Source organism: Corella eumyota, chromosome 2 (assembly GCF_963082875.1).
Source record: "Corella eumyota chromosome 2, kaCorEumy4.1, whole genome shotgun sequence".
NCBI classification, from domain to species: domain Eukaryota; kingdom Metazoa; phylum Chordata; class Ascidiacea; order Phlebobranchia; family Corellidae; genus Corella; species Corella eumyota.
The window spans coordinates 7,932,420-7,952,719 of NC_137491.1; the positions used below are offsets into that span (position 1 = coordinate 7,932,420).

At 31.5% G+C, this 20,300-nt stretch overlaps 4 protein-coding genes across 6 annotated transcripts; all 4 read right to left on the reverse strand.

Moving 5' to 3' along the window:
* Nucleotides 1-6,532: 6,532 nt before the first annotated feature.
* LOC145743425 (uncharacterized) lies at nt 6,533-7,909 on the reverse strand. The gene is made up of 5 exons (XM_082561382.1): nt 7,585-7,909; nt 7,410-7,445; nt 7,219-7,251; nt 6,957-7,049; nt 6,533-6,891 (listed from the first exon to the last, which is right to left on the reverse strand). Exons 1-5 carry the CDS (start codon nt 7,731-7,733, stop codon nt 6,651-6,653), a joined length of 552 nt encoding a protein of 183 aa, XP_082417508.1. The 5' UTR covers nt 7,734-7,909; the 3' UTR covers nt 6,533-6,650.
* A 306-nt stretch (nt 7,910-8,215) lies between these two features.
* Nucleotides 8,216-9,074, reverse strand: LOC145743348 (uncharacterized). Its single transcript, XM_082561289.1, has 2 exons — nt 8,899-9,074; nt 8,216-8,789 (listed from the first exon to the last, which is right to left on the reverse strand). The coding sequence occupies exons 1-2, from the start codon at nt 9,030-9,032 to the stop codon at nt 8,402-8,404; spliced, it is 522 nt and encodes a 173-aa protein (XP_082417415.1). The 5' UTR covers nt 9,033-9,074; the 3' UTR covers nt 8,216-8,401.
* Nucleotides 9,075-9,461: 387 nt separating this feature from the next.
* On the reverse strand, nt 9,462-16,739 carry LOC145741225 (eukaryotic translation initiation factor 4 gamma 2-like). Of its 3 annotated transcripts, XM_082558775.1 has the most exons (19): nt 16,658-16,739; nt 16,415-16,528; nt 16,182-16,284; nt 15,939-16,073; nt 15,603-15,759; nt 14,862-15,031; nt 14,593-14,706; nt 14,209-14,407; nt 13,830-13,937; nt 13,517-13,702; nt 13,302-13,373; nt 13,009-13,181; nt 12,610-12,791; nt 12,262-12,394; nt 11,865-12,123; nt 11,546-11,750; nt 11,137-11,345; nt 10,855-10,976; nt 9,462-10,634 (listed from the first exon to the last, which is right to left on the reverse strand). In XM_082558775.1, exons 5-19 carry the CDS (start codon nt 15,625-15,627, stop codon nt 10,572-10,574), a joined length of 2,220 nt encoding a protein of 739 aa, XP_082414901.1. In that variant the 5' UTR covers nt 15,628-15,759; nt 15,939-16,073; nt 16,182-16,284; nt 16,415-16,528; nt 16,658-16,739; the 3' UTR covers nt 9,462-10,571. The 3 variants fall into 3 exon arrangements, with proteins under 3 accessions (XP_082414901.1, XP_082414900.1, XP_082414902.1); XM_082558774.1 differs by lacking the exons at nt 15,939-16,073; nt 16,182-16,284; nt 16,415-16,528; nt 16,658-16,739 and having other exon boundaries at nt 9,462-10,470; nt 10,552-10,634; nt 15,603-15,753; XM_082558776.1 differs by lacking the exons at nt 15,939-16,073; nt 16,182-16,284; nt 16,415-16,528; nt 16,658-16,739 and having other exon boundaries at nt 13,872-13,937; nt 15,603-15,753.
* A 521-nt stretch (nt 16,740-17,260) lies between these two features.
* LOC145741871 (annexin A7-like) lies at nt 17,261-19,390 on the reverse strand. The gene is made up of 7 exons (XM_082559541.1): nt 19,193-19,390; nt 18,847-18,941; nt 18,616-18,750; nt 18,350-18,499; nt 18,000-18,170; nt 17,612-17,800; nt 17,261-17,516 (listed from the first exon to the last, which is right to left on the reverse strand). Exons 1-7 carry the CDS (start codon nt 19,320-19,322, stop codon nt 17,394-17,396), a joined length of 993 nt encoding a protein of 330 aa, XP_082415667.1. The 5' UTR covers nt 19,323-19,390; the 3' UTR covers nt 17,261-17,393.
* Nucleotides 19,391-20,300: the final 910 nt, after the last annotated feature.

Sequence of the window (20,300 nt, forward strand, 5' to 3'; positions counted from 1 at the left end):
TTGATCATGTGGTACCTAGAACATACATGGGCTTACAAGGATAAAAAAAAACAAATTGTCCTGCTAACATTAGCATTACCAAAATAAAACTTTTTCCAACATACAAGGTTTATTTTAACATTTTAACTACTGCCTAAAACACAATTGCAACATTCTAATAACAAATTACATTTTCAAGATTAATTTTTATGAGTGCAAAAAAGAATTGAAACAACTTAAAAACCGAGTATCCAAAAGTTTAAAGTATGAACTGAGCAACTCACCATCATCTATAAAATCTAGAATTGTTTATAAAATAAATTTTCCACCAAGCCAAGTCACATGTTGGTCATGTAACTGGAAAGGTTATTTAAAAAAAAATTGTTATATATTTAAATACTTCTATAAAACAAAAAATAATATTAAATTATTGTAACAGGAAGCTGGATATCAGCAGGCAGTGGATAAGCGAATAATTGCTGAAATAGGAAAACTTCTTGACGAAGGTGTTAGCAGTGTCCGTGAACTTAAAAAAGCAATTGCTCTTTATGTTAGACATGATTTATTTAAAGATCAACCCCTGCCATGTCCTACAAATCGAAGATTTTATCCATGCATCAAGGATTTAAAAAACAGCTTTTATTATGCATTTGTAAAATCAAAATTCGATCCAACCAACGTAAAACTTTTAATTGATGAATGGAAAAAGTCATATGGTACTGATGACAATGTTTTGTATTGACCATATGTGGCAGGAGAAGCAAACAATGTGAAAGAACAAGAAAGTGAATGGGATGAAATTCCTTTTATTAAGTGTAGGCAATCACTTTTATTTGTACATTAATTTGCTTGGCAAAAACGTTTGCTTGAAAGGTATGGGCAAGAGATGTGTCTTTTAGATGCTACCTACAAAACATCAGAATATGCCCTTCCCCTTTTTTTTCTTTGTGTAAAGACCAACGTTAACTATCAAGTTGTTGGGTCCTTTATTATACAAAATGAAACTGCTGATGATATTGAAGAGGCACTTAAAGTTTTGCGAAAATGGTGTCCCAATTGGAATCCCTTATATTTTATGACAGATAAGTGCGATGCTGAAATTCTTGCAATCGAGGCCATTTTTAAAGGTGTTATATATATTAGCCTAAAAAAACATTATATTATTTAAAAAGCATAAATAACAATTAAGCTGTTAATATTTTTTATTTATCGAAAGACTGTAGAGTATTGATTTGTGACTTTCACCGAGAACAAGCATGGGGGAGATGGGTTAGAAAACATGATAATGGCATTGGTGATAAAAGCAAGCAACAATGTGCATTGGGTTTAAGGCGATCTGTTGCCTCAGCAGATACTGATGAGATGTTTACAACGGCAATAACTCAGTTGAAAAGTAGTAATATTTGGAATGATAATGCTAAGTTTCAAAGTTATTTTGAAAAATATTGGGAACCTACAAAAGAGGTAATTCAACAAACCACATCTAAGTGTTTAGATTTAATCACAAAAATAAAATTAAAATCATTATTAATCTTTATTGCATTATTTTGTAGCGCTGGGCTTGGCTCTATAGAGTAAATAAGCTCAAAGTTATTATTAACACAAACAATGGTGTGGAGAGTCAAAACAGAACGTTAAAGGAATGCCATATACGCTTTCGCACAGACAGATCTTTATCTGGAGTTATCACAGTGTTACATAAAGACTTTTTGCCTGAAAGTTTTCAAAGGTTAGTATATCATTTTTAATATGTGACCCCAATAGTAGCAGTATCATTAAGTTTTGTTTTATATTTTACACCTAAAACGGTAACTGTTGCTTTTTTAGGTACAGAAATGAAAACCTTGCGGCTTCCAATAACTATCGTCAATACCATGGTAATGTTCCTTCTTTTTTACATGATAGACCCCACAACATTATAAAACATTGCATCAAAAGAATGCTTTCTTCAACTGACATTTCTAGTGAATCGATATCAAGAGTAGAAGATATGTTTTATGTGAACAGCGCAGAAACAAAAGAAGTCTATGAAGTTTCTATTTATCAGGGACCAAAATGCTCATGTGTAGACTTTAAAAGAAACTGTTTACCATGCAAACATATGTTTAGCATTTTCAAAAAATTTCCAGATGTGTCATGGGAAAATTTTCCTACATGGTACATAAATTCTCCTTTTATGATTTTGGATCCTTGCATTGTTAATCCTACAAATCCAGTGTACCAAGCTACATGCAAAATTGAACGGACAGTACCACAACGACACGAACCCAATTGTGAATCCAAAACACCATCACAACAACTTAAAAATCAAGAGAAAACAAAACACTCAACAATAACGAGAATCTCTAATGCTTTAACAACCATAAGAGATTTATCATTCGATGTTACTTCAGAAGAAGCCTTGTTGAAGGCTGAAGCGACACTAAATGAAGTTATCGAGGATATGAGAAATAATTGTAAACATGATGGTGGGTTGCGAGTGTTGGGATCAGAAGAAAAGATAAAAAAAAAAATGGAAAAAAAATCAACTAAAGTAATTAAATCAAAAGTAGCAGTTCATGATGAGCTTCCGAGAAAGTATCCAAAGGCAAACAAGTTTGTATCAAGACATGGTAAACATGCTGATTCTATGCGGGACCTATACCGAGTAACTTCTTTGTTTCCAAAAGGGTGTTCCTTTTATGATGATGGGTCCGACTTTCAAATTCCACCTGTCAAAAAACCCCGTACTAACTATGTAGCAAAAACACCAGTAGCAATTATAAAGAAGGTTACTCCATCTATTGCGGTACTTAAAAAAAAGGGCTTACTTAAAAACTTGTTAAAAAATGGTCCATATAATATTTCATTAGTAAATATTAAGTCTTTGGATCCCCTTCTTTCCAAGAGTGAATTACAAGTTTTACAAGCCTATGATGCGGACTTTACTGAAGGTTGGCTGTATGACGAAATTATAAATAGTTACCTTTGGTGGTTGTGCAACAAGTATAGCCATATTTTGTTTGTTGACTCATCAGTTGCGACAACTCTAAACAAAAATCCTTCCATAAAAAGGCTGTGGAATAATGTCACTTTGACCGATAAAAAATACATTTTTGTTCCCTGGAATATAACCGGGGCCCACTGGGTTTTGCTTGCTGTGGACATTGAACAGCGAGTTTTGTTATACCTTGATCCTATGAAGGATGTGTGCACAGAATCAAATATGGATGTAAAATCTGCACTGGACATGATGAACTATGTGACAAAACAAAAATTTGGATTTTTAGATTTAAAAGCAAAAGTTGTTCCACATACCCTGCAGCCAGATAGCATGAGTTGTGGAGTTTTTGTCTGTATGTACAGTAAGTGGCTTACTTTGCACCAGAATCTTAAACAACCTGACTGTCAAACTTCCATGTACAGAGATGAGATTTACGCTACTGTTGTTGGCAATTGTCTAACTGGTAGCCACATAAAAAACAAATGTCGGATGTGTGAAAACCAAGACAACAGTAGATGTGATTGGGTCGAATGTATAAGGTGCCAACAGTGGTATCACAGTCAATGTGTTTCCCTTTTACCAACTGAGGCAAAAAATGCCTTATTTGTATGTCCCTTACCTGCAGACAAAAAAAACTAACTTTACCCAGGGCTAAAAGCAACAAAGTTAAGACCGACTGGAGTGGAGGCATAAAAAGTTGAGATCTTATTTAGATGTGGTCTGAGATGGCCCCAACAACAAACAAAGTTAAGACCGACTGAAATGGAGGCATAAAAAGTTGAGATCTTATTTAGATGTGGTCTGAGATGGCCCCAACAACAAACAAAGTTAAGACCGACTGAAATGGAGGCATAAAAAGTTGAGATCTTATTTAGATGTGGTCTGAGATGGCACCAACAACAAACAAAGTTAAGACCGACTGAAATGGAGGCATAAAAAGTTGAGATCTTATTTAGATGTGGTCTGAGATGGCCCCAACAACAAACAAAGTTAAGACCGACTGAAATGGAGGCATAAAAAGTTGAGATCTTATTTAGATGTGGTCTGAGATGGCCCCAACAACAAACAAAGTTAAGACCAACTGAAATGGAGGCATAAAAAGTTGAGATCTTATTTAGATGTGGTCTAAAATGGCCCCAACAACAAGCAAAGCTAAGACCGACTGAAATGGAGGCATAAAAAGTTGAGATCTTATTTAGATGTGGTCTAAAATGGCCCCAACAACAAACAAAGTTAAGACCGACTGAAATGGAGGCATAAAAAGTTGAGATCTTATTTAGATGTGGTCCGAGATGGCCCCAACAACAAGCAAAGCTAAGACCGACTGAAATGGAGGCATAAAAAGTTGAGATCTTAATTAGATGTGGTCTGAGATGGCCCCAACAACAAACAAAGTTAAGACCGACTGAAATGGAGGCATAAAAAGTTGAGATCTTATTTAGATGTGGTCTGAGATGGCCCCAACAACAAACAAAGTTAAGACCGACTGAAATGGAGGCATAAAAAGTTGAGATCTTATTTAGATGTGGTCTGAGATGGCCCCAACAACAAACAAAGTTAAGACCGACTGAAATGGAGGCATAAAAAGTTGAGATCTTATTTAGATGTGGTCTGAGATGGCCCCAACAACAAACAAAGTTAAGACCGACTGAAATGGAGGCATAAAAAGTTGAGATCTTATTTAGATGTGGTCTAAAATGGCCCCAACAACAAGCAAAGCTAAGACCGACTGAAATGGAGGCATAAAAAGTTGAGATCTTATTTAGATGTGGTCTAAAATGGCCCCAACAACAAACAAAGTTAAGACCGACTGAAATGGAGGCATAAAAAGTTGAGATCTTATTTAGATGTGGTCCGAGATGGCCCCAACAACAAGCAAAGCTAAGACCGACTGAAATGGAGGCATAAAAAGTTGAGATCTTATTTAGATGTGGTCCGAGATGGCCCCAACAACAAGCAAAGCTAAGACCGACTGAAATGGAGGCATAAAAAGTTGAGATCTTATTTAGATGTGGTCTGAGATGGCCCCAACAACAAACAAAGTTAAGACCGACTGAAATGGAGGCATAAAAAGTTGAGATCTTATTTAGATGTGGTCTAAAATGGCCCCAACAACAAGCAAAGCTAAGACCGACTGAAATGGAGGCATAAAAAGTTGAGATCTTATTTAGATGTGGTCTAAAATGGCCCCAACAACAAACAAAGTTAAGACCGACTGAAATGGAGGCATAAAAAGTTGAGATCTTATTTAGATGTGGTCCGAGATGGCCCCAACAACAAGCAAAGCTAAGACCGACTGAAATGGAGGCATAAAAAGTTGAGATCTTAATTAGATGTGGTCTGAGATGGCCCCAACAACAAACAAAGTTAAGACCGACTGAAATGGAGGCATAAAAAGTTGAGATCTTATTTAGATGTGGTCTGAGATGGCCCCAACAACAAACAAAGTTAAGACCGACTGAAATGGAGGCATAAAAAGTTGAGATCTTATTTAGATGTGGTCTGAGATGGCCCCAACAACAAACAAAGTTAAGACCGACTGAAATGGAGGCATAAAAAGTTGAGATCTTATTTAGATGTGGTCTGAGATGGCCCGAACAACAAACAAAGTTAAGACCGACTGAAATGGAGGCATAAAAAGTTGAGATCTTATTTAGATGTGGTCTAAAATGGCCCCAACAACAAGCAAAGCTAAGACCGACTGAAATGGAGGCATAAAAAGTTGAGATCTTATTTAGATGTGTTCTAAAATGGCCCCAACAACAAACAAAGTTAAGACCGACTGAAATGGAGGCATAAAAAGTTGAGATCTTATTTAGATGTGGTCTAAAATGGCCCCAACAACAAACAAAGCTAAGACCGACTGAAATGGAGGCATAAAAAGTTGAGATCTTATTTAGATGTGGTCTGAGATGGCCCCAACAACAAACAAAGTTAAGACCGACTGAAATGGAGGCATAAAAAGTTGAGATCTTATTTAGATGTGGTCCGAGATGGCCCCAACAACAAGCAAAGCTAAGACCGACTGAAATGGAGGCATAAAAAGTTGAGATCTTATTTAGATGTGGTCCGAGATGGCCCCAACAACAAGCAAAGCTAAGACCGACTGAAATGGAGGCATAAAAAGTTGAGATCTTATTTAGATGTGGTCCGAGATGGCCCCAACAACAAGCAAAGCTAAGACCGACTGAAATGGAGGCATAAAAAGTTGAGATCTTATTTAGATGTGGTCTAAAATGGCCCCAACAACAAGCAAAGCTAAGACCGACTGAAATGGAGGCATAAAAAGTTGAGATCTTATTTAGATGTGGTCTAAAATGGCCCCAACAACAAACAAAGTTAAGACCGACTGAAATGGAGGCATAAAAAGTTGAGATCTTATTTAGATGTGGTCTAAAATATGTATAATTCAGGCCTAGTTCCGTAAATACCTTTGCAGTTTTTGTTTTTTTTATTGATAATGGCAAGTTTTGTTAAAACATTGTTGTTATAAAATAAAGTAAAAAAATTAAACCTTTGATTATTACTTAGATTATAGTCTTTAATACAAAGTAATTAAATTTGGTTAGATGTTTTTTGTTTCTATTAATTCCTAGCTTTCAAATATCAAAGTGATACTTTTTTTCATAACTGATAACTTTTAATTTGTTAAAATGCTGCCATTCTCAATTTGCCCTTATAAAACATCTTAAAATGAAGGTACGATGACTATTATACCTTTTAAACGCCTAGGTTTTATAAACCACTCAGTTTTAAACAAAAATTCTTTTATTTTGGATGGAGGCTTGGGGGAGCTGGAGTCCTTCACAGAAAGAGGGGCTCGGCAGTTCGGAGGGCCAGTGGTGGGAGAGGGGTACAAGTTTTTACTTAAATAGTTCATTTCTGTCCCTCCACCACTGACCCACCTTTTCCGGTCTTCACTTGCATATCTACAAAAAAAGTTTTAATGTTTTTTAAACCATTCTAAATCGGTAAAATAAATTTAAGAAGTTACTTTGATGTTGAATAACAAGCAGGTTTTACTGCCGATCCCCTCTTCTGCTGTCTTCTCCAGCGAGCCCCCTTGCCTCCATGTGTATTTGTTTTTCTTTAAAAAAATATATACCGTATAAGCATTTTGCACTAACAGAATTACAATAAATTAAAAGGTCTACCAAACATTTAAAAAAACGGTGCTACTTTTAACAGCATCATTTATTTTAGATTTAGTAAAATGTTTAAAAAAATTTTAAAAACAATATAAAAAAATAACTTACTCGCCAAGTCTATCCTTAACGTGTACAGATTTTCTAAAAAAAATATATACTTTATTAGAATTTTGTACTAACATAACTACAATAAATTAAAAGGTCTACCAAATATTTAAAAAACAGTGTTACTTTTAACAGCATCATTTATTTTAGATTTAGTAAAATGCTTAAAAAACAATGTAAAAAAAATAACTTACTCGCCAAGTCTATTTTTGATACTGTTTGTAGATTTTCTAAAAAAATATAAACTTTATTAGCATTTTGCACTAACATAATTACCAAATATTTAAAATGCAGTGTTACTTTTAACAACACATTTATTTTAAATTCAGTAAAATGCAAAAAAAAATTAAAACAGCAAAAATAACTCACAGTTTATCTTCAATCCCTCCTCCAGATTCTAGGAGAGCCAGGTTATGAGCAACAGGGGGATTTGCAAGAGCTTTAAAATGCTCCTGCATTCCCCCTGTTGCCGTGTAAAAAGAAACCTGGCCCTCAAATGTGTTTCCTGAAAAGTTCATTTCAAATTTGCAAACATAGAATTTTCCAAAAATTTTCCAAACATATATATGCAAACGTAAAATTTTATAACTGAATAATTCTTTAGATTTACGCGGTAAAAACTCCCATTGTTATTTAAAAGCATATATTGTTATTCTTGTGTTACGGAACAGAGATTACTGTTACGCAACAGAGAATACCAACAGCCAATCACGTACGATATTTTGGTCAGGTTGATTAAGCCAGACTCCTCATTTTATACAACAAGTCTAAGGTAGTGACAACAAAAGCCTGTTTTTTATCAGCCATGGCACTACATTTTATTTTCTAAGAATTTAGTCACAAGTTGTGTTTTATACTTATTAGGAAATATCATATTTGTTTATTAATAACAAATCACATTTTAGTAATTTTCTTAAAAACCAACACGTTAATCTATGTTAGATAGTAATCCTATGTGCTGGTTGTCCAGAAGAAATCATGAATATCACAGTTTTTTATTAGGTGTTTTGATTTTAATTGCCATTAACTACAGTCATTAGTTGCACAACATACTTTTAAGTTATTTTCAGTATAACAAAAACACAAAATAATAACAATAGTATAAATACTTTTTAAAACCACGCACCAGTCTAAAATAAAAAATGAAAGTTATAAAAAAGGTAATGCTACAGTATGATTCTTATTATCAAGTTTCGGATTTTTTCTCTTTCGGGGGTGTTTTAATGGTATCAGGTTCTGGAGGTCGCGTCTCTACAGTTTTAAAAACTAAATTTTCATATTTCTCTCGCTCTAGCTTTATTTTTTTGTCCATATTGCAATCACCGAGTATGCAAGGCATTACAAATTTTTCAGGAAGAACTAATCGTTGTAAATATGCAAACAATTTGTTAATTTGATCAGTTCCCATTTCAAGGTACGTTTTTTCGCGCGAATCAAACTGAACCTTCTTTAAAATCTCTCCAGCTAAATTTATTTTCAGTTTTGGTTTTTTCTTGACAGAGTCAGCGTTTTTTTGCGACTCTTTTTTGCAACCAATAACTTCTTCAAACCACAGAGGCAATATTTTTAATTTACTAAAAAATAAATCTTTGTTAATATTTTTAGTGTGTAAGGGTTGATTTATTTACCCAAACATACGGTTTTACTGGTTTACTATAGGATTATTTACATTATTCCACTTACCAAGCGTCTTTCATGACGATAGGTTTGGAAAGAATTCCGGCTTCAACCATGGAACTCTGTAACAAATCATTGATTTGACCAGCTGCTAACACTATAACCACAGCCCATACCCCGAGTTTAACGATAGTTTGCATATTATAACTTCACGCCAAATGGTACCAGTAACGCACGATATGATATCCTGTTTGGAATATTTAAACTGGCATACGCTCAAGTCGGGATTTATATATAATTTAGTCAACCAATCAGACCAATGACAAAATTATACGTGCACAATGACGTCACGAAAATAGTAAAGGTGAATGGGGCTTGAGTTTGTAACAAGTACGAGGTGATTGCATGTTCGAATTGTTAAGTAAACAAATGGAAAGAAGAAAATCAATAAAATATTGAAAGGTGTTGCAACTGTTAGTAATTCGAAATCCCCTAGTAACTTATATATTGCATATAAATATTATACCTTACGTGTAATAAAATTATAGGGGGTCATCTTCTGAAAATTAATTACAGGGCATGGAAAAATTTCTAAAATTTTCAACTTGCTTAAATAATAACACCAATCATTCCTATGTTTTCGATTTATTTCATTTTTTCATCGTTGTAAAATATTGCAAATAGCATATGTGTTTACATGACACAACTTTTATACGAATATTGCTGCTGACATTACAAAAAGAGGGTTTAGTTAAAAGCAGTACAAATTAACTTAAACAAACAAAAATATTATTATCTTAAAATATCCAGAATTGAATTCGGCCACACTACAAAAAGAAATGAATACTTACACCATTATAAAATGGTAAACTCACACTTAACTATAATCTCACATTTAGAATGAAAAAAAAACTAACAACACTTCTAAACATTGACAAAAATAATATTAAACCGAGTTTGAAACATTTAAAAAAAAAATTGTTAAAGGGTTTTGCCAATTAATTCACCTCTTGCATAAGAGCTATAATCCCATTAGAGTTAACCTTTAATTACTTTTTTAGTTAAAAAAAATTAAATTGTAGTAAATTTAGGATGTTACATTATTATAAATTTTAGTTAGTGACACAGAAGTTTACTCAATTTAGCATATACCTAACATTTAATATAGTTTCAACACTTTACTTAAAAATAATATGATATACTACAAATATGGGAAGAAAATACTTTACAAACAAAAGGTTTATGATTAAAATCGAATAATTTCATGTAAAAAAAACAAGTTGCTTTATAAAAAAGTGATAGTATGATATAGGAAAAATTACGACTACTATGGTGAAAAATATATTTTTTGTGCTAACAGGTATATAAAAAAATTTAAAATCAGTCACAAAAAAAAAAGATTTATAAATCAACCTTAATAGTTTTTGACCTTGGTGGTTAGAAAATTTTTACACATGTTACTACAAATGTACAATAAATATTCACAAAAGTAGGTAAAAATATTTTTTAATTTTTTTTTCTAATTTATCGACAGTTATTTTGCTCAAAAGCAAACATATCATTTTTAGGCAATCAAACCTTCTTACAAAAAATTACTTAAAAGACGAATTCCTGTAAAAAGGTCCAATAGGATGTTTTCTTAAAACGCCGAATTAACAAGGTTTTTAGTAAAAAGAGCGTTTTGGTTTCATTAATTACAAAAACAGAAATAAATATTACCTTTGCCATGATGAAAATTTTTAATTTTCTTCATCTTCATCTTCTGTGTCAGCTTCCTCCAACCAAGTTAACCATGCATTTACCTGAAAAAATTAAAATCAATTGTTTTTTTTGTTGTGAAATTAAAAAAGGTTTGTTTATTATAAAACACAATGTGTATGAAACTACAGACATCTTTAATCTTACTGGCCTTAAATATTTCTTTTTTGGCGAAAAAAGTAAATACCATTTGTGTTCTAAATGGTTTAAACTTAAAATTGGAACCAACACTGTAGTAAAACAAAACAAAAAAAAAACACTTACTTGAAACAAAGACTTTCCTTTGCCAGGATAATGATCATTTACATCTTCCTTCCAAATCAAAAAAGTTTCCTCATCGACAACATCTTCGTTGTAAAGATGGTTGAAAAGTCGCAACATCAATCCTTTAAAAACAAAACGAAATTGGAATTAATAAAAATGTTCTGCTACTGACCCCATTATTATACTAGTGACAGCAGCTTTTTCCTCTTGAAATCACTTTTTTTTCGAGCAATTATTAACCAAATTGGTTATGAAATAAAAATACATAAAAAACAAAACTACCTTTAGGGAAGTTGTTTGTGTGACAAAACACTTGCACTGCATACACAGCATGAAGCTGTAACTTTGGAGAATCGTGGACAAATTTCTGTAGAATTGGTTTGATATTTACAAGTGATTGTTTCTCAATCTCTTGTATATCTTTTGATACAGTGGCACTTCGGTCAATTTGAGGCGCAAGGCTACTTTTCTTTGTAATGTAATGAAGACAGCTAAAACAAATTTAAAGATTTTTAAAATCATAAACTTGGCTATTAATTATTTTTAAATAAAAATTAGACAAAAGAAGTGCTTTTAACTATCCAATTTATTTGTACTGTCAATACACTAATTAGTTTGTTAACTTACAAAAAGGATAATTAGACATTTTCAAAAAAAACCTACACAATTCAAATGTTAAATTTAGACTTACCAAGAAACCAGTACTCTTACAAACTCAGGATCATCATGAAAACTAACATCAACATTCTCTTTGATCCACCGATATATTATAGAAGGTGAAGGATTATCATCAAGCTGGTGAGCAAGTTTGGTTTCAAGATGTAGAAGGGGGAATAAAAAGCTTAACTGTTTCCCTTCCAAAAGCTCTAACATGCTGTACGTGTCCTTGGACACTTCTACAAACAAATGTATTTAACACAAGTAAAATATGTTAAATCCTAAAAGGTAATCCATATAATGTAAACCTTACGAAAAAATCAAATATAAATATATTACAATGTTTTATATACCTGGCATCATTGAAGACATGTTGATTTTACTTTCCTTGAAAACTCTCCCAACCCACTCCTTGTCCTTCATTTTAATCAGGTGTTGTAAAATAAGTAGAAATAGTGGGAAGTGACATCCAGATATTAGGTGAACAGCCACTTGCTTCAAAGTAATCAGGTCATTTATAACAAGTCGGGCAACCAAGGTAGCACAAATTGTCTTGATTCGGGATATTTCAGATTCCAATCCAGTTAGTTTTTCAAAAACATGGGCAATAGACTAAAGTGTAAAAAAACATAATGTTAATTTGTTTTGATTAATTTTGGTTCAAAATATATACCTCATCACCTTATGCATGAGTGCAAGTCTGTCCAAGGGGCAAAAAATTAAAGATTTGTTATAAAAAAATTTTATTACCTCTTGTTGATGTTCATTGACAACAATTTTTTCTGTAACCAAAATTGTTAAAAATTTGCACAAATTTCCACGATCTTCTTCAAAACAGTAAAGTGATTGGATATAAAATCTGTTAACTAAACTCTGCATGTGCCTAAACATAAAACCAAATTTGACCTAGTTAGTTTATTAAATAAATAAACATTTTATAAGTATTTATTTAATTTATACAAGAAAAAAAAATATTATTACAAAAACTAATAAAAATTAAATTAAGTTAAATAAATTTTACTTTAGAAATTGCTAATGTAATTTTTTTTAAATTATTTTTTACATTTTATAAGATACAAAATTAGCAAATTATTATACTTTTTAAGAAGATCTGAACTTCTCATTGCCGCAATATAAATTTGAAAGTCAGGATTTTTATCAGCAAAGAAATCATCCACAAGTTTTTGTGATAAAATTTCCACCTCTTTTTCTGATAGATTCGATTTTTTTGGTTTTGATATTTTTTCTTGACCGGCACTAGAAACCTTCTTGGTTGGTTTCTAGTAAAAATATAAAATAGATTAGGTGTAAAACAAGGCTTTATATTAAATCTATATAAAATATTAATTTTATTTATTATATTACTAAAGTAATTACGTAAAACAGTTCATACACAGATTGTAACTGTTAAAAACATAAAATTGTTTAAACAAGAACTAATTTTAATCACACCTTATTTCTCTTTAAAACTATAAAAAGGAAAACAAATTGTTATACCTGTTTAGCTTTATCAATAACATGTTGAAAGGGAGGCTGAAATGTGTCAGCAGTAGCAGGTTTGGGCAAGTTTGTTTTTAAAGAAGGCGATGTGCTTTGTTGGCAATTTGATTTCAAGTTTTCGCCGTTTTTTAAATAATTTGAAGTAGGTATAACTGAAGGTTTGTCCATACCTACAAGTAAACAAAAGTTTGATAATCATAAAAACAACAATTAATTACCATATTTTTACAATATTTATCTACTAATATGTAGATGAAATAGTTTTTTTTTTCATTGATGCAGTATTATACCTTTTGGGGCATTTTTAGTTGAACTTGCATTAAACTGTTGTTTTAAAAACCTTGGCGGAACTTCTTTGCCTTCTAAAATATAAAAATGTTAAAACTAAATTTTAAATCAATGCAGTTAGGTCTCACATTCTCAAAATTTAAGGCACCATAAAAAGACAACTAGATTTAAGTCAATTAATTCATGGTAAAATAAATAAAATAAATTATTGACTCACTATTTTTTAGTAGTTTAACTTCCTTTGAGGGAGGCATTGTAACTTGTTGTGTTGGGTAACTGGTATAAGGATTTCTATTAGGGACTTGGTTGGGGTTTTGTAAATTAGTCGAAGCCATCCTACCACCATTTAGATGAGAGTTAAGATAGGGAGGTGCAAATGCATTGACAACACATTCATTTTTATCTAAAATTAAAACATTTTTGTAAATTGATTAAGTTTTGGTTTACAGAAGTTTTTTTTAAAATTGGTGTAATAAATATAGGTTGAATCATTAGACTAGGTAGCCACTTTTTATGAAACATTTAACCACTTTTAATTTTTCTATTTGTGTCTGGTTTGGTCAATGCTGTACTTGTAAAAAAATCGAAACCAGATTTTCCAGCACCATCACCATTCATATTATGGCCATGTTGTATATCTAAAATAAAGTATTAGTAATAAAATTAATTGTGATTTATATTTTATTTTAAAAACTTATCAGATTTTAAACACTCAAGTTTGAAATATGTTGCCCACAAATTACTGTTTCAAGAAAAAGTTAATAATTTACCCAAATTGCGAAATGTTTTAATAATTTATCAAAGACAAACTTTACAGTACTTACTTTACTTAATTGAATTTTCTCAAAAATTTAAACATTTTTTAACAACATACTACATTTAAAATTCGACCTCAAAAACATAACTCACGATATTGTTGTTTACCAGCCATTGAATAAAAATCCATAGCACTTGATTTGGCGTTTCTTGAATCCAATCTATAACTGTTTTCTCTTGCTGTAATGGAGCTTGGATCAAATAATAAGTGAGGATATTCTTCACTAATTTCCGAGCGAATTTGACCCAAAGTTTTGGGGTCTTGGGTCATTAAAATTTGCCTGGGTTTCCACTGTAAAAAAAATAGACTAAATGTATAAGTAAGGTATCACTGATAAAACAATTATTTTTTTTATTAAAAAATTTGAATATCACTTGATTAAATTTTCCAAATGTAACAAAAAAATCTTTTTATTAACAAAACTTAAAATCAATCATTCCTACTAGAAATCAAAACAGCAAATTAAGTAAACTCACATTGTTGGCTCTTAACTCAATAACATCCTGCAGCATAAACCTAACTCTTTTTGGAAATTCACTTTTTCTTTTCTGCAGTGATTCCAATCGATCGAAATATTGGTTCATCAAAGACTGAAATACAAGAAAAAGAGGTTAACTGTATATATATAAAGCATGAGGCACATTGGCTAAGATGTATTTAGGCTAAATTTAAATGTATATAGCCTATATATATCCAAATACTTCGATTTCATAAACATTTTAAAATATATTGATAGTGTATTTACCCTTGCTTTTTCATGGTCCAGTCTTTTGCCACAAGTCATCATAATTTGACACAAACACTCGAGGTCCTCAGCGACGTCTTGGATTGTTCCCTTTTTTTTCTTATTAATAAGTTGTTTAATGCACTGGTGTAATATGCTTTCCTGAAGTAAGTTGAGTCGATATAATTCACCTACAAATAAATTTATAAAAAAACTAATATATAATAAAAATAATATTAAAAAAACCTTATTTGAAAATTTTTTTAATTTATTAAAAAAAAAAATTAATTTGACAGCAATTATAAATGGCAAGGCGTGGCAAGCAATTATAATATGTAATTTGTAAAGTGATTACATAAAAACCATATAATCTTAAAATTTTGATAATGTAAACAATATTTTCAGTGGTAAGTTTCCTGTGTTTACAAACATGAGAAAGCCTGCTTATGACTTAATATCGTAAACAAATACAACAACAATTATGTCAAATGTCACCTAATAAACTATTAATACACTAAGTATTGCCCAAGGTACAAATTATGATTCATCTTTTCATGACAGTGCCAAGAAAAATAAGATATTTTAAATAAAAGAAAAAACGTTCTTTAATATTAAATTAATTTAAGTTGGGTTGGTATAAAAACTATAGCCCAATTTTTTTCTAGTTAGTTGACAAAATAATTATTGTATTTAAAGTTTATCACAAGCTATTACATATTCATATTAACCTAAATTAATTTAATAATAAATAAAATAACAAACCAATAAATTTGATATTTCCGAGCATGTGTTGTTTGGCTTTCGTTCTAAGTTCTTCCTCTTCTTCAGTGAGTTTAACTTTGGTGTCAAATGCTTCCAATTTTTTGTTCCGGTTTTCAAACTCATCCTGGAGGTTGGCAATGAGAAAGCGCCGAAACGTCTGAGATTGGAAAAAAATGTTTTAAACAATTTAAAATTTAATTTATTTTTTTAAAGAGATGTATTATAACCCCTCAACAATAAAATGCATTACCTAAAAATTATACCCCACACTGATTGATATAATTAAAAATATTAAATAAAAATAAAAAGATTATTAATATATCAAAATATAATTACATTGGATTGTAATGCTGGGGGGCCAGTACTTGGATGGATTGGTTTGTCGAAATTAGGGGCTTCATAGTAAAGCCTTCGACATAAGTTTGCATACAAGGAGCTGTAACGCAGCTCATCAATTGCTTTTTCAAATATCTAAATCAAAATTAAAGCAATATTTTAATGACATTTAACAAGTAATGCATCATTTTTGTGTCAAAGTTAACATCAATAAAAAAACAATATGTTCAAGAGCACACTTACTAGTGCAACAATTCCTTTTAATATAGCTTTAGAATCAATTCCAATGTTAATAATTTCTTGGCACAATTTATTAAACTTTTCTGGTGTGATTTTATTCAAGATGCTGTACAATAAAACAATATCAAATGTTGAAATCAGGATAAAAAGTACATTACAAGTAAGATTATAAAAACAAGTCAGAAACTTTATAAGATAAGTATTAATTAAATGAAGTTTAAATGGGACAAACATACCTCCTGGTTTTTCGGAAGACAGTTTCATTCCAATCCCTAACATTGGCACCTCGAAGTTGATTGTGACGGGGAACCCATCGCTTCTGCTCCTTGGAGTTTTGTCCAAACAAGGGACTAAAAAAACAAGGACATTATCCACCATATAGCATTGATAGGTTTGTATTTTCTCTAACCATTTTGTATAAAACAAGAGAATAAGTTTATTTAAAATTAAAAAACTTGAAAATATATAACAGTTCTTACCTTGATTTCCGTGCAGGCGAATGTGTGTTACGTATCCCCTCGAAACGAGATGTTACTTCTGATATTTGTTCGTCCACTTTGATTATTTAGTTGAACGTCAAAAAGAAATTTCAGAGATAAAAAAACACTTTAGTAGGGGAATTCTAAAAACAAGGTAGTTTATTCAGTTACTAAATAATATTTCCAGGCTGACTTAGTAACAATACCCAGTTTTTACTCGACTAACTCTTTTAAATAAACAACCACGCCAAATAAAATTAAGAATATTTTTATCTTTTAAACGTGATGTAAAAACAAACCCAATGCCAAATAAAGATGCCTTAAATCTTACCTAACAACATATTATCACAAAATAGAACAAAACAAAAATTTTTATTTAAAAACTCTCACCTTACGATAAATTAAATTTTGTTCGTTCTTTTCTTTGCGTGTATTTAAAACAATTACAACTACCAGACCGGACTTCACCTTATAACTAAACAGGACTTTTAACTTATTTGTGTATAACCGTTTCATTACATAATCTATGTGGCTTGTGAAGCAGAATTATTTTTCTAGTGTTATATATATCTTTATAAAAGCAGTTTTAAATACAAGACAAAATCAAAGTGTTTGATTTTTATATATTTAATTTTTGACACAGTATACATGCGATAATTATAAAAACAATTTACTTTACTGCGTTTAACATAAATGCGATTACAACATGTATATTTAGTTGATAATATAACAATTTTTAGTTTCCGACCAGTGCAAGCAACAGTTTCTTGTAATCTCCACTTGTGTCACCAGATATTGCCTTGGACAACGGACTTTTAAACATTGATGCATATGCCTCCTTTACTTCGACCATGTCAACCTACATTTAGCCCAAAAAAAAAACTGTTAAAAATTGTACTTTGGCATAATAGTTACGAATAATAAGGTAGGCAATAACAAAATATGCGTTCTGACCTCCGAACGAGTTACAACGAGGCGTATAAGAGCCGCATCTTTAGTTCCCGCACCTTTAACACTCTGGTTGATTCTCATAGCAAAGTAGGCAGCAGAAGAACGAGCAATACACACGATCGCCTTTAATCCCATCTCGATATCCCCAGAGAATTCACTTCCAATGGCTTTAATAATGTCTTTTTTAGATATCTAAATCCCCAAAAAATTTAATTAAAAAAAGTAAGATTATAAAATTTTATGTAAATTTTCATAGATTGTTTGGTGCTCTAGTAAGATTGGTTAGTTATGTAAAATTAAAGATAAAACAACTAGACAAAATAAAGTTAATAAGTAGCAAACTACCTAATCAAAAATAAACAACCTAAGTTAATGAGTGGCTAACATATACCTTTCCGTATTCTCTAAATGTAGCACGTAGTTGAGCAAAGTTTCGTGTACATAAAATAAAGTTAAACTTTGCCTCGTCTGTGCCAAGTTTTTTCTCCCCTGCCTGGTACAAAGCCTCCGCGTCTTTTGCTGCCTTTCCATCATCCACATTATTGGTTTCGTCCCTACAAGCCTAAATTTAAACAAATGAACTTTTAGTAAAAATAAAACGGTAAACTTATTCTCAATTTGTCAACTCAACCAATTCTTTGTTAAGATCTTCACGACTAAAATATATTTAAATCAAGAAACCACACAAGCAAAATTAAAAAGAACAATTTGTTGCATGTTTTATTTAAGGGTTTTACTTACGTTATTAAGTGAAACTAAAAGTTTCTGAAAGTCTCCACTAGTTTCGCTGATGAGTGCCTTTTCAAGTTCTTGTTTGTGTTCCTTTTTGTACAACTCTCGAATTTCCTTGATCTGAGCATTACTGCGAGTCGCCAGAATGTCGACAAGAGTCTAAAAAAATATATAAACGCCCGTATAATAAACAAAAGATGGCCACACAAAGTTTCACCCTAACCCTTTGCAATTATAAAAAAATAGTTAAGCAACAAATAAGTTGCAAGTTTTACCGATTCTGTTGTGCCTGCACCCTTCATTGCATGATGAAGACACTCAACATCATATTTCAATGGAGGTGTCAGAAGAGCTATAGCAAGATCGCGGAAGTTACCGCTGATTTCGGATTTAAGATCTTTAATCAAGTCCTACAATCAAGAGAAGATATTTAAATAAATTCTAATATTTAAATAAATACCTTGTCGATCTAAAGTAGATGAAGCGTTGCTTTACTATATACTTACGCGGCCAAAAGACTGCTTGTATGCATTTTTAAGAGCTTGTCTTTGATTGCTTGATCTATTGCCCAAAATTTCCACAATGACCTTTTCGTTTGTTCCTATATATAAAGCAATGTGATATTATTTTCTACTGACGCATGTCCCGAAATTGCTAGTGTATCTTATTAGTTTATTATCCTTACAACTTTTAAATTGTTATTTTATACGTACCATTAAAAAAATCCATGTATGAGTAAACATTTATAAGTAAATATTTTATGAAATAGATTGCAAATATTTTACAAATCGTAGTTGGCTTTAAAGGAAAAATTTAATTTTGGAAGTAATAATAATAATAATGAGAACATACCTAAACCCTTCATTGCTTTTCGGAGGGCTTGGGCGTCTTCCTCTGCATCAAAGTTTGGGAAATCTCGGACAGTTCCATGGCAATTTTCCAAAGCCAAATCCAACATCTGTTCCAATAATTGATCAACCATTTTGGTAATAACGTTCTTTTATTTACTTAGGTGAAAAGTATGATCTGTCTGTCGAGATGGAAAATATATTATTTGATCTTATCACAACGTTATTATGTCAATAAAACGGCTTCAGGGCAAATCTAACTAAGTTATTGATCGTGCAATACTAAAGCTATGCATCGATTTTTAAACTGGCTAAATAATATTGGTAATTTGTCGGAACGTTGATCAACACTTTTAAAGTTGTTTTTAAATGTATTTTTTCTTGTTTAAATCGTGTATCTTGCAATGCTTTAAAATGGTAAAAACAATTTATTTAAGTTTGTTTGTAAAACACTATCAGACTATTATTCCCCCTTAAATCACTGCAGCTATTTCACATTTACTACATAATTTTTAATAACCCTATATACACAAACATTTCACTATTACCTAAATCAGTACAAACATAATAAAATGTAACGTGCGAGTATCCTTTACAACGGAAAAATACACAACGTAAACAAATGTACGCCCATAACCTATGTTGCCTGTTACAACGATAAATTAAAAAGCCAACCAAGCATTACGTTTTTCTCTTTCATCTCTTACGTCACCCACCGCGACGACTTTCTCTCTCATATTTGCAAATAAAAAAAAATATTGGTCTTTGATTAACTCCCAAAGGCTTATTTAAAACAATCCCGTTGCCATAGCAATTTTATAAAGGTTTCAATCACGAGAAATAGCCTTTATTCGCAAAATGTTCAACTGGTACCGGCAGCGTGGTGTAGTAGTAAGAACACTTGCTACACCATATGACGTCGTGGGTTCAATCACTGCTTTCATGCTGTAGCCCCCTTGATTAAGGTGCTATAAACGGTATGAACCATTTTAATTTGTGAAGCTCGCGCGAAATTTAATCTTAAAAAACTCGTAGTGGTATATGTATTAAAAAACAAAATTGCAGTGAGTAGTTAAATGTTACCACCTCCTATGACATTCAGACAATACATT

Excerpts from the sequence above, each read along its gene's own strand:
- LOC145743425 (XM_082561382.1), bottom strand. The coding sequence starts at position 7,733 with ATGAACTTTTCAGGAAACACATTTGAGGGCCAGGTTTCTTTTTACACG. Across the intron at positions 7,446-7,584 it reads GGAGGGATTGAAGATAAACT|AAAATCTACAAACAGTATCA; the intron begins GTGAGTTATTTT and ends ATATTTTTTTAG. Across the intron at positions 7,252-7,409 it reads ATCAAAAATAGACTTGGCGA|AAAATCTGTACACGTTAAGG; the intron begins GTAAGTTATTTT and ends TATTTTTTTTAG.
- LOC145743348 (XM_082561289.1), bottom strand. The coding sequence starts at position 9,032 with ATGCAAACTATCGTTAAACTCGGGGTATGGGCTGTGGTTATAGTGTTA. Across the intron at positions 8,790-8,898 it reads ATCGTCATGAAAGACGCTTG|TAAATTAAAAATATTGCCTC; the intron begins GTAAGTGGAATA and ends TTTATTTTTTAG.
- LOC145741225 (XM_082558775.1), bottom strand. The coding sequence starts at position 15,627 with ATGCTCGGAAATATCAAATTTATTG. Across the intron at positions 14,408-14,592 it reads TTGAGTTAAGAGCCAACAAT|TGGAAACCCAGGCAAATTTT; the intron begins GTGAGTTTACTT and ends TTTTTTTTACAG. Across the intron at positions 13,703-13,829 it reads CACAAATAGAAAAATTAAAA|ATAAAAATGAATGTGTTGTC; the intron begins GTGGTTAAATGT and ends TTTTAATTTTAG.
- LOC145741871 (XM_082559541.1), bottom strand. The coding sequence starts at position 19,322 with ATGGTTGATCAATTATTGGAACAGATGTTGGATTTGGCTTTGGAAAAT. Across the intron at positions 18,500-18,615 it reads GTGCAGGCACAACAGAATCG|ACTCTTGTCGACATTCTGGC; the intron begins GTAAAACTTGCA and ends ATATTTTTTTAG. Across the intron at positions 18,171-18,349 it reads TTTTAGTTTCACTTAATAAC|GCTTGTAGGGACGAAACCAA; the intron begins GTAAGTAAAACC and ends GTTTAAATTTAG.